Source organism: Anastrepha obliqua, chromosome 1 (assembly GCF_027943255.1).
Source record: "Anastrepha obliqua isolate idAnaObli1 chromosome 1, idAnaObli1_1.0, whole genome shotgun sequence".
Taxonomy (NCBI): Eukaryota; Metazoa; Arthropoda; class Insecta; order Diptera; family Tephritidae; genus Anastrepha; species Anastrepha obliqua.
The window spans coordinates 126,674,200-126,687,125 of record NC_072892.1 but is presented as its reverse complement, the minus strand read 5'-3'; the positions used below and the strand labels follow the sequence as shown (position 1 = coordinate 126,687,125).

Genomic DNA, 12,926 nt, shown 5'->3' with positions numbered 1-12,926 from the left:
AATGAGTGCGTTAAATTGAAGTAGTTAGTGAAAGTTTAGGCAATTCGACAAAAAGTAATACAATGAAGGAGATGAGTTTATTTCGAAAAGGTGAAAATCAGATTTTTGAAACAAAGAATATTATTACTATGTAAAAACATAATTTTGAGTTTTATTACAAAACTGGGACACTATATAACAAAATTTAAAGTGATGAACTTAGACATAACTCTAACCAATTAGGGTTTCGGCGCAGGTGCGAACATCTGCCAGTTAAATTCTGAAATGTTCAGCAGGCATAATCATAATGCAATGTCTGAATGCCATAAAGAAACGCATGGTTCTAAGGACCAGAGGGGTAAACTCCAAAACATGAATTGTTGTTGCACGAACTTCATAATCACCAATGGTGTAATAACGTCACTTACTTTGTACTAAATTTCATTCCATTTGTTTATTGTGCGATCACACGCTTGAAAACAGATGTTTTTCTTACTGCCAAAATGTTTCAAGTGAACATTTATTCTGTAAAATATTGCAACTTCCCCTCCAAATGAAATGTCACTATGGCTATTGCACACCGATTTATAAGGAAGAAAGAATCGGCTATGTATTTGGTCTCAGAGTTGTATCATATTTAACGAGAAATTTGGCTTGAATGGAAAAATGGTAAATATGAAAATGATTACGCACGAAAGCATTTAAAAAAATATTTCTTTCCAAAGAAGTTCTAAATGTAAGAATATAGCAGTGTTGGTTAGATTTTTTATATATTTTTAAATGAAAGACGGTCAGCCGACGTGTAGGACTGTGACTTTTTATCGTTTTAGGATGCCAAAATTAAAAAAAAAAAGTTCTGCGAAAATGATTTTCTTTCGGTATGTTGTGTAAAAATTACCAAATTTTACGACAGTGTACTCAAAATTTATCAAAACAATATTTTTAAGAAAGATAACCGTTTACAAACACAAGCCGGTGTGTCAATTGAATAATTTTTATTTATTATCCGAACATCGCTGTGAAGTTTGTCAAAAGATATAATACGAATAAGTATCAATATCATAAAATTGAGTATTTACTGATTAAATTTCAACAATTTTGTACTTCAGGGGTAAGTAAGAGGATTATAAAGTTTTTACTATCGATACAAATCCGCTCAGTAAAATATCAGTAAAACAGCCATAGCTTAATATTATTTTTGATATTTTACTGAGGAAAACTTATATTGGTCCATCGAATTCCGTCCATTCTTTAACAGCGAAACGACCTTTAGGATTCTGTGTTTCAGATACTGGAATAAAATTTTGCTACAATTTGCTACCACCGCTTTAAAAGAAGTTTTCATGGCGATTCCTCGGAAAGAACTTTTTGAAATTTGGCTGACGAGCTCAAAAGAAATGCGTCGAGATGCGGGGTTAGAGAAAATGTTTGCGGTAATCGGAAGAGACGTGGATACTAAAAAGCCAGGAGAGCGTATAAAAAAACTGTCTTACCAATTTTCTTCAAAGTGGGAGGGGTCTTGCCGAGTTAAGGCCCGTGTTCTAGCCCGTAATTATAGTTGGTTTTCCAAGAGTGAAGATTTTGGAAAATACCGTCTTGATGTTGGGCCATCAACTTCATCCTCTATTAGATCCAATGTAGGTAGACCACATGTGGCGTTTTCCGAATCTTCTCTTCGCACAAAGAAAAGAAAAGCAAAGAGTCTTTTAGCAGTATCAAATAGCGAACAAGTGTTAATGGCGGCAGAAATGGGACTTAGATCAAACGGTAAGAGAAATTCCGCAATGTTATTTAAAGAGCTGTGTTTGTCTTCACCGTCAAGAGGTGCTGTGTTTATTGGCATTGAAACAATTTGTGATTATCTCCTTCATTGAGCAGTATAATGTAGTATAAAAAGGTACCCAGGGGCTGAATGAAATCTTTTAAATATTAGTCATAAGCCTCTAAGCTAAAGTTAAGAAATCTAAGCAATTTGTATTTAAATTGGCACTGGATAATACTTTTAAAGTAGAAAATATGATTATGTGAAATTCTACCTTATATGTGGGCAAAGAGAAAAAGTGGGCGTATCACGCCCATTTTTATTCTCAAATCAGATTTAGGTATCTGCAACCACATTGCAAAATTTGAAATGAATTGCTCCATTGGTTTGGCTGTTATTAATTTTGGCATCCTAAAAGTGAAAATAGTCACACTGTGCATCGGTGTAATAGGGGAAATGCAGAACTGGACAATGTACGTAGCTGCCGCGCATTTCCCAGAAATAAGCATACACCGAAAAATTAACCGACAATTACTGATAAGCTAAATTTTTCATACACCCTCAACGTTGAATCGATTTAAAATAAAATGGGCATATAATTAAACTCACTTGAGAGAAATACATCAAATGCTAAAAGCCACTCGGATACGTCACAACAAAATAACAACCTATTTTCTTTTAAATACAAGAAATGTATATTTTGAATATATTTAAGCATATAAACATTCTAGAAAAAGGAAAAAAGTTAGAATTTTAATTGTATAATGAGTAAAAACACCACCAAGTCAGCGGCATTTAATAAAGCGGCGAAAGGGCATTTCGATTTTCGAAAATTATTTCGTGCTAACACAACTAAATTTAATTGTAAACATGCTCGTGTGTTATCTAGGTTTCAAGTTTACTAATCTATTATCTACACAACTGTGTTTGCAAATATTATCGTTACAGTGGAAACGCTAAACAATGGCAATAGTCTATCGCCGCCATACAACAATTCCTCAAATTGTCACCATCAACAGCAACAACGCAGCGCCATGGTTGCATTAGGTGCTGCTTCCTCAGCAGGTGGTGGCGGCAGCAGCGGCGGCGGCGGCAGTGGATCTACTAGCGGTACTAGCAGCATTGCAACTGGCAGCGGTGAGCATAATATACAAATAACGCAGCCAATCAGCGCACCGTCGTCGCCACTTGCATCGCCGGGTGCTATTAGCACTTCAGCGCTCTTCTGTTTGCCATCGAGTTCATCGAATGCTATAACTGGCGGTAGCAGTAGCAGCGGTGGTAGTGGCAGTGGTTCATATGTTTGTACAGCTGGAGCGGCCAATCAGTCAAACAATTCAGCTACAAATGCAGTTGATACGGCCGATCCCAACTGGCAGGCCACCAAGGCGACGGTACTCGAGCGCAACGCTGCTATGTTTAATAATGAATTGATGTCGGATGTAAAATTTGCTGTGGGAGGAGAATTTGGTATGTTACACAACCCAATTGTAAATGTTCCAAAGTAAAAGTGCTTTTAAATTGTTTATACCAGCGGATTGCGTGCAAATTATACCGGCGCATAAGTATATCCTGGCCACGGGCAGTTCGGTGTTCTACGCTATGTTTTATGGTGGACTGGCCGAGAACAAACAGGAAATTAAAGTGCCTGACGTCGAGCCATCAGCGTTTTTAACGCTGCTAAGGTAGAGCGGTGTATTGAAATTCTAATTGAATATTTTATATATTAAGGTGTTTGCTTCCCTTTCTATTGCTTTCCCTATAGATACCTATATTGTGATGAGATTCAATTGGAACCTGATAACATTTTAGCTACGTTGTATGCGGCCAAAAAGTATATTGTGCCACATTTGGCACGCGCTTGCGTCAATTATTTAGAGGTCAAATTGACAGCAAAAAACGCCTGTCTACTTCTCAGTCAATCGCGTCTTTTCGAAGAGCCCGAGTTGATGCAGCGTTGCTGGGAAGTAATCGATGCACAAGTACGTAAATACACTTATTTTACCCTTCAATATAGCCGCCAAGCAAAATGATAAGTGCATTAGCTTAATAGAAACTACTTTTTTTATTAATATTATTATTTAACGTATTGGCGTGCTTTTGTGCCGATTTTTTATCCACTCTTTCTTGGGCTTGTGCTAAATATTTATCTACTTTTCACTTATAGGCCGAAATGGCGATTAAATCGGAAGATTTTGTTGACATCGACCTGAAGACATTCGAGTCGATATTGTCGCGCGAGACGCTCAACTGCAAGGAGATCCATCTCTTTGAAGCAGCTCTCAATTGGGCTCTGAATGCTTGCCAGAAAATGGGAATTGATGCGAATTCACAGAATAAGCGCAGCATGTTGGGTCAAGCATTGCATTTAATACGTATGCCAACCATGACGTTGGAGGAGTTTGCAAATGGCGTCGCCCAAACGGGCATACTCACATCACAAGAGACTATTGATATATTTTTGCATTTTACCGCACAATCCAAACCGCATTTAAGTTTTTCAACACGCCCGCGTGCCGGTCTCAAAACACAAGTCTGTCATCGTTTTCAGTCATGCGCTTATCGCTCGAACCAATGGCGTTATCGCGGACGCTGTGACTCAATACAGTTCTCGGTAGATCGTAGGTAAGTATTGGACTAAGTAAAAATTATATTACTGTTTTTAAGCAACACCCTTTATTCTCTTAGAATTTTCATTGTCGGTTTCGGTCTGTATGGTTCCTCGACTGGTGCTGCTAATTATAAAGTAAAAATCGAACTGAAACGTCTCGGACGCACGCTCGCTGAAAATGAAACAAAATTTTTCTCTGATGGCTCAAGCAATACATTCCATGTGTTCTTCGAAAATCCCATACAGATTGAGCCGGAATGCTACTACACCGCCTCGGTAATACTGGATGGCAATGAGTTGAGCTTTTTCGGCCAAGAGGGCATGTCCGAAGTGTGCATGGGCAATGTAACATTCCAGTTCCAATGCTCATCAGAGAGTACAAACGGCACCGGCGTACAGGGTGGCCAAATACCTGAACTGATATTTTACGGGCCCACAATTGTGACGGCCTTGAATTCACCCACTAATTCGCTGTGCCCCACGCCAATCGGAGCTGGTAGCAGCGGCGGCGACACGGGCGGTAGTGGCGCATCGGTTGGCGGCGGCTTACACGTAAATTGTGATGACTTGTTAGGCAGCGGTGGTAGTGATGGGGGTGGCGCCTTGAGTGCATGAGATATGGCAGAGTATTGCAAAGGCGATGAATTGGAGCTATTTTGAAGGCGAAAACGAGGAGAACAAATAATGGCAACCTATGGTTTTTCAATGTGAAATTTAGTGTAAAACTGAGATGAATAAATAGTGTAAAGCAAGAAGTGAGCGAATAGACAACCAAATACAATTAAATACAGGCATTATTTACAAAAATACTTGAAACAAAAAAAAAGCAATGCCGAAATTTTATTCAGCGCGTAGGGCAATGTGAATATCAAAACATTGCAGTTAAAGATGAAACGAAAAAATTACATAAACTGATTAACATTTACAAAATAACGCATTAAAGTGTCTAAGAAAAGTGTAAGCAAAGAAAAATAAGGCAATCAAATTTGGTAAAAACAAATTCTAAAAGCATAAAAGAAACACTAAGCAAAATATATAACTGAAATATGTATTGCATACGATTTTGAAAGACTTGTAGAATGTAGTATTTTGGATGAGACGTAAACGTAAACAATAACCTGGCAAACAAAATGTAAACAAAAAAGCAATTGCATATTACATACCTAGTGGCAGTCATGCATTTGACATAAACGAAGAAAGAAACATTTTACTACAAAGTTACTTATTTATCTAGTATTTATGAAATCATAAACTACGCAGAGCCAAGTTATGAGTAGGGCGCAATAATATTTAAAATTTGCATACATATTGACACACTAATACACATATACAACCATATAAATGCTTAAAGGGCAAAATAACACTTTTTCCAATAGTTTTTTCATATACCCGAAAGGAAAGAAGAAGAAGAAAAAAGTAAAATTAAAAAAAAAAAACAATTTATGCTTATCTAAAATATCATCTATTCATACATTGGAAACTAGAATGCAAAAATATATGCACAGTTTTTGACGAAAGGGCATTAATGTAGTAAAATTAGTTGAGTTCGCAAGCAGTTAAAGAGTTTCATGAGTAAACCAAATACAATTATAACTTATAGTCGAGCAAATAATTAGCGCACTCTCTTAGAATTTTAGCGTTTGTCTCACGTGTATTTGAAGCGTACATGCATACATATAATCAATACTGGAAAAGTTAAGATTTTTAATCTATGTACAACTGCATTGTCATCATTTAAGGACTTGCATTTATTTTGAAATTTTCACTGCTCATTTGTTTTTTTTTTGTTTTTGTTTTGCTTCTCTTTGGTTGTATGGTGTTGTTGCGTTTCAGTCTTAAGATGGAAATGGAAATGGAAAGGCCAGCAAGCAGTTAATGCAACACTCAATCAATGCACAAATACTATAATATAAATGATTTTTGCTTAAGTCAAAAGCAATTTTGTACTTTTTGCGCTTTTATTTGATCTAATATGCTTTTTTGTACGAAAAGGAAGGATAATCCTTTTTTTAGTTTCGGTAGCTGCTATGTAGTAAGTTCTTTTTAATCTCATTTAATCTGTCAAAAATTATGAATAAAGATATTAGAGATTTTTTAATTACTTTTAATTGCGTGTTTTTATTATGTCGATTTTCAGTAGTGCCAATTAAAGTTTTCACTCTTCATAGATTAATAATTATATGTTTTGGAATAAATGCGCCCTCAGTCAGCTTGGTTACAAGTAATCCTATATAGGTCGATGTTTCAGAGGAATATTGTGTTATTTATGAACCCAATCGGCCGCCGTTGCCGAATGATTGGTGCGTGACTACCATTAGGGAGTGCGCAGCTTCGAATATCCGTGCATGAAACTTCAAAATGATGGAAAAAGCAGGCAATGGCAAACTTCCGAGTGTATTTCTGCCATGAAAAAGCTTTTCATAAAAATATCTACCGTTCGGAGTCGGCTTGAAACTGTAGGTCCCTCCATTTGTGGAACAACATCAAGACGCACACCACAAATAGGAGGAGGAGCTCGGCCAAACACCCAAAAAGGGTGTACGCGCCAATAATATATATATGGTATATATATATTTCGTCCTGCCATAAGTTCTGTTACAAGTTAAGTCCATTATAGACATGAAATTATAATACTTTTTTAATGAAGTTAGTTTTATTTAATCATGCAAATATTAAAAATAGAAGTTTTTAATTTCCACTGGAAATAGTCGCAATTTGCTTTTACACAAGCCTTCAAACGATTAGGCCATTCAGCTATTGGTATTGACGTCGCTGTTCGAACCAAAGATTGTTTGAGACTCTCCAAATTTTAGTGAACTCTTCGACAGGCCATGTCTTTCAATATCGCAAACTGTTCTCCAATGAATTCAAATCTGGGCTTCCAGACTGCCAATCTTCTGCGGCTAGGAACCCAGGAATATTGTTTAGCCACTGCTGAGGGGTTTTTGTCTTATGGGCTGGAGCGGTATCTTGTTGGAAGATCCAAGGCTCTCCATTGAACAGGGTACCGATCAACTGCTTGAGCGCTCCACCGAAGAAGCTACTGGCATCTGTCGAGTCTAATTTTCTTCTTTTCTTCGCGCTGTCAAAAGATGACCAGTTCAGCGGAGATATTTTCCAATTAGTCTTGACATGTATCTGGCCGATACTTTCATTTCCCTGGACATGAGTTTATTCTTTCTAAGGGGATTTTTGGAATTCTTTCTCGAACGCCTTTTATGGCTGCACTGGTTCGAATCACGCGAAGACGACCACTTCTTTTTGAGACTGTCACTTCAGACAGTCTGTCACTTACACTTTTACCACACTTTGGTAATGCAATCACTGCAATTGGATTTTCCTTAACTCCCCCCTGCATTGGTAACAAGCACAATTTGCCACGAAACTGAGTAGAAAATGCATACGAACAAAAGCAATTGTAACGAACTTTTAGTAACTTTTTTCTGCGAATTTGTTCTAGCCGTATGCATTGTAAAATTTGTCACAGAATTTATGGCAAGACTAAGTATAAAAGATCAAAAAATAAGAAGGGTTCAAACGAAGAAGGGTCTTAGGTGAGTGGGTATAAAGGGTGTATGTGAATAAGTGGTGGTTCCTGCGGTATCAACCCGGCAGGAGTTGCTTGCTGAGTATCTTGCTATGCTCCTTTTTTTTTTTGGCGGTGAGGTTGGGTTAAAAATGCCTTCGCACCATATAGTAACCGTCGCTACTACGTCTGTGGTGATTCCACTAAAAATATCCCTCCTCTTCTCTTGGATTTTTCCCTCCACCGTGGGACTGCTTCCGCATTGCTTCGAGGTAGAGGGCCAAGACGGCGTCCTAAGAAGAACACTTACTTACTCACCCTGCGTCCAGGGTCGCCTGTTTTGAGAAACATATGCTCAATGCTCTTTAATATAAGTTTACAAGTTCACGCTTCTTTTTTCGGATAATATCCTCCACAAAATTTGCGATGGATTTCCATTTTTCTTTGCTCATCATCATTTTCTCGATCACTTCTTCAAGTGTAAATCCACCAATAGCTCGTTGCAGAGCTGTTCTCTCTATGTTCCACCTCTCACATTTAAAGAAGGAGTGCTCCGCATCATCATACTTAGTATGTCCTTACATGCAGTTTGGTATGCTCACTTTTCCCATTCGCCACAAGTACTTGCGAAAGGACCCATGTCCGGACAAAAACTGTGTGAGGTAATAGTTAACTTCACCGTGCTTTCTTTCTATCCACTTTTTTAGATCGGGTATTAGTCTCCCTGTCCATCTACTGTACCGTTCAGAATTCCATCTCGCCTGCCAAAGTGTGAGCGATTGGATTCTAATATTGGAGAAGCGAGGAACTGGGATTCCTGTGATTTTTGCCTCCCATCTCCGTTTGCGCTCTTGTGCTAGAATATCTATAGGGATGGTTCCGCTGAAAACTAACACCGCTGCTTCAGATACTGTTCTGTATGAAGAAGCCACTATGAGAGCGCAGGTGCGTTGCACAGATTGCAGAGTTTTCCGCCGGCATTGCTATGCTCCTTAGCTGGAAGCACAATAACCTTGCTGTGGAAATATTCTAGGGGATACATAAAAACGCATCCCGTGGCTGTTCAGAGGGTAGTACTCATGCAAGTTTCGGCCTTGCTCCCTTGCGAATCACTAAAGCCTGGTGGCCAGATGGCACTACAAAGCTCGGAGCAGACCAGACGGTCGCTTTAAATGTCACCAGCAACATTTCTTTGTACTTGTCACAAGTGCTAATGGATAGCGATTGGATGATCTTGTAGGAATTTTGGACCTTAATGGCAATTGCAACTGTATGCGTCGAGCAGGAGAGCAAACTATCGAAGGTTACTCCAATATTTTTAAGTTGTTTACAGTCGGTATTAGTGTGCCGTCGACTTTAACCTTTAGCTGTAGTTTGAACTCCTTCGTCCAGGTGGTTAATAGGGTTGTCGTTGGCATATGATATCAGTGAAACTCCCTCTGGTGGTTGAGGAAGCTTCGATATGTAGAAGTTGAAAAGAAAAGGTAAAGGGAATGCACTCTGCGGCATTTATTCTCCTCTGTTTTGAGTTTTAATCTCGAGTATCGACCACACAAGTAACTTGCGGACCCATCTGCAGTCTCGGCGGGAAGGTCGGCTGGTGAATATCATCTCGTGACGTGGAATGGCTAAGTCTTCGACATGTATGGGAATCTTTATGCTGCTATACCAACCTTCCAGCGAAGCTAAAAGCCGACTGGTCATTCGCCTTAGAGGCCGCCAGCAACGTTTCGGTGTCATTGGGTATGGACTTGAGTAACTTGTTGTGGTTTTGGACAATAGTGCCGATCGCAGTTATATGCGCCAAATAGAGCAAACTATCCAAAGTGATAACCAACAACTTAGGGTTGTGGACAGTCAGAGTTCATTTGCCATCGACTTGCACATTCAGTTGGAATTTGAACTCTTTCAGCTCATGTTGTAAAAAGGGTCACCGTGAATTTAGAAGGAGAGTGTCATACTCCGAAAAAGGGAATTAGCTTGGAGGATTATCAATTACTTTACAATTACAATTTGAATCAATCGATTTACAACACCCATCGATCGACGACGACGAGCGCCCAACAGGGCTTTGTAAACTATCACAACAACAATAATAAAGCCAACAATGTCAATATAGAGCAATCATTGGAGTAAGAAATCAGTGGCCCTCCGCTCAGCTCTAAATGAATGACCTGAAAAATAGGAGAGCATGGATATCAAACTATGGCAACTCCCTCCTCCTTCGTTTAGATATTGGACTTCGAAATATTGCGGGTGATTTCCGAATATCTCGTTGCTGTTGCTGTGTAGCATTCCCCATGCATATACGAGGAATGCTGCTTAAGTGGCAGTCCTTGGCCGGTTATAAATCTGGATCGTTCGGTTACGTGGAACCGACTGTCGTGGGAACGAACATCTCGTGATCACTAGGTGCTGCTGTTCACTAGACAGGGCTAGTTTACTGGGGCAGCAGCCCTTGGTCGGGAAAAACCCGAGTCATTCCGGTAACGTAGAACCGGCTGGCATCTCGTCTTTTTATTCGACGAAGAAAAGTTCCCATGCGGTAGTCTACGCCTTCGAAACCCACTGTGGGCATCAAACCTCAAATGATAGAAAAGGTTTCTTATGAAAACGGTTGCCCCCGGCGGATAATGACAAACCTACGAGTGTACTTCTGCCTTGAAAAAGCTCCTCATAAATCCCAGCTGCCATTCGGAGGCAACATAAAACTGTAGGTACCTTCATTTGTGGCACAAGATCAAGACTCACACCATGAATTAGAGGAGCTCCGCCAAACACACAACAAATGATGGCCTATACATTAGCACCAGCTGCACTTGTAATATCTGGTAGTGTTTCAAAAACAAACAAAAAAAAAAACGGCAGGTTCTAGTTATTGTCGTACCTTCATTCAAAGTGGTTATGTGCCAAGTATTGCTTGACTTTGTATGGTATTTGGAAGTGTAACACAGGTGTAAGAAGCAGTTTTGTTTTACTTCTTAGGAAGACACTTTGTTACTTGCAATAGTAATAAAAATTATTTCTCTCACTCACCGACAGAGGGAATGTTGATGCACAATGCGTTGGACAGTTTTAGATAAGTGCGACCCAATTCGTAGGAACAAATTTGTTGCACGTCACTTATGTCAATTAGTAAATCTGCAAAATACAAAAAAAAATTTACAGATTTCCGCTCACTTTGCTGCATATCATCCACTTACGTGATGTGCCTTCCGTACGGCAGGTGATGTACACACAAGCAGCGTAGATGTGCGTACTCTTACGGCCACGGGTGAGATGACGTGCCAGAGCCATTTTGAAGAAATTCAAAGCAGTATCGATGTAATGCTGTGTTAACTGCAGCTGTTGGCACAAATGTGTTATCTCCCTCTTGGCTTTTTTGATTGTTACCTCCCGCGATTCGGTACCAGAACCAACTTGAAATTTACCATAACCGTAATTGGTGGCACCACCCGTTGACTCGGCGGACACGAATTGACCTATCGCCGCCGCACCGCGTCCAACCTCTTCGAATTGTATCTCGGAAACGATAAGCGAATCTTCAAGCACAGAACCGCAATTTGTGCAGACGGCATCGCCACGTGCATTGTCCTCTTCGATGTCGGTGGAACCACAATTGCGACACTTTAAACCGGAAGACATTTTCGCACTTGGTTAGTGAAAAATCAGTGCTTTTGGGAATCGTATATAATTCGCAGACTACTAAATGAGTTATTAAAGTTTGATGCCTTATAATTAAGTAAATGCTTTTTAATGCACAGTGGAATCCGTTGACATGCTATCAGCTGTTTGCCCTTGCTCGAGCACACAAACTTGTTCACGGTCGCGTTAATTTATCAAATTATCTTCACATCACTTTCCAATTATTTCAAAAATTAATTAAGTTTCACACAAATTCTGTGTTTAGAAAACACTATTAAGCGTTAAGCGATTGCAAACAATATTTTCGCGAAGTGAATGCTGCAAATTGTCAAAACATTGGAGGGCATTTGTTTATTGTGGATCTTATTTACAGGTGATTCAGTTGAACGGTTGCATTTACTGTAAACAAAAATGTTAAATTTTTTTGTAGAAAAGTACATATTAATATATATTAGTATAATGTAACACGCTTTGAAAAAAGAGCTTGTAAAGGGCGGATAGGCGGGTGTATCCTCATCTTAAAACTGAAAACCGCACCCTCCGGAGGCTTATCACTTTTAAGTAATTTATTGTTAAATTTGTGTAATTTAGCGAAAAGTATATTGCCTGACACCTCAATTAGGAACAAAGTTCGTATCCACAGACTGAAAGGATGTTTGCAAACTGCAGTACTTCTGTTTGAAAATGAGAAAGACTTTTGAAAATAAAAACATTGAGGAAAAGCATCGCAGGATGTTAAACATATCAACAAAACTTGAAAAGAATGGTATAAAAAGAATCACAAAAAATAGTAAAGTAACTAAAAACCAAAAAGTACGGTTTATGAGTGTATTCCATCGCTTCGATAAGCTTTATAGAGGGGTCTTTTTTGCATAGAACTTTTTTTTCGCGTGGGTGGCCTTCGGCCGCACTTCAAAACAATAACCCTCATCAATCCAACTCCAGCTACGCCATTCAACTTCGTCTACGACATTCATAATATTTTGGCTGATTTGTGTAGTGTTGCCAACCATTTGCTCTTCACAATAAATATAGTGCTTTTTTACGTGATAACGTCTTATAATTCGATTTAACAGGCTGCACGCACGAAAAAATGTGTCGTTACCTTGCTCATTAGTGTTACCTTGCTCATTGCCGTTACCTTGCTCATTAGTGTTACCATGCTCATTGCCGTTACCTTGCTCATATGTCGTTACCTTGCTCATTGCCGTTACCTTGGATGAACTGCAAGCGAAAGCGCGGAACGAACGACAAAGCAAACAAAGCAAACGAACGGCAACGTTCGACATCTTGCTCTCTCCTACTTAAGTGAGCGTATATGTGTATGTATATGCGCATATGTACATATATAAATTCACGTATTTGTATTTGCATATGCCTTCTTATTGATTATTATTAATTTG

General features: G+C 39.1%; 2 protein-coding genes across 7 annotated transcripts in view; one reads left to right on the top strand and one right to left on the bottom strand.

Moving 5' to 3' along the window:
- Positions 1-6,460, top strand: part of LOC129236034 (BTB/POZ domain-containing protein 6-B) — a 42,461-nt gene extending 36,001 nt beyond the window's left edge. For 4 of the 6 annotated variants that reach the window (XM_054870207.1, XM_054870209.1, XM_054870208.1 and 1 more), the window contains 5 exons: positions 2,690-3,211; positions 3,276-3,426; positions 3,507-3,723; positions 3,909-4,366; positions 4,430-6,460. In XM_054870207.1, the coding sequence (XP_054726182.1) occupies positions 2,690-3,211; positions 3,276-3,426; positions 3,507-3,723; positions 3,909-4,366; positions 4,430-4,967 (1,886 nt within the window). In that variant the 3' untranslated portion in view covers positions 4,968-6,460. Of the gene's footprint in view, positions 1-6; positions 91-2,471; positions 2,606-2,689; positions 3,212-3,275; positions 3,427-3,506; positions 3,724-3,908; positions 4,367-4,429 lie in introns of those variants that run through there. The other 2 variants (XM_054870212.1, XM_054870210.1) reach the window with 2 other exon arrangements.
- Positions 1-11,852, bottom strand: part of LOC129236036 (transcription factor IIIB 90 kDa subunit) — an 89,055-nt gene extending 77,203 nt beyond the window's left edge. Inside the window, exons 1-2 of the mRNA XM_054870213.1 lie at positions 11,082-11,852; positions 10,915-11,019 (exon numbers count right to left, since the gene is read on the bottom strand). Of these exons, the coding sequence (XP_054726188.1) occupies positions 10,915-11,019; positions 11,082-11,523 (547 nt within the window). The 5' untranslated portion in view covers positions 11,524-11,852. The remainder of the gene's footprint in view (positions 1-10,914; positions 11,020-11,081) is intronic.
- Between the last annotated feature and the right edge of the window lie 1,074 nt (positions 11,853-12,926).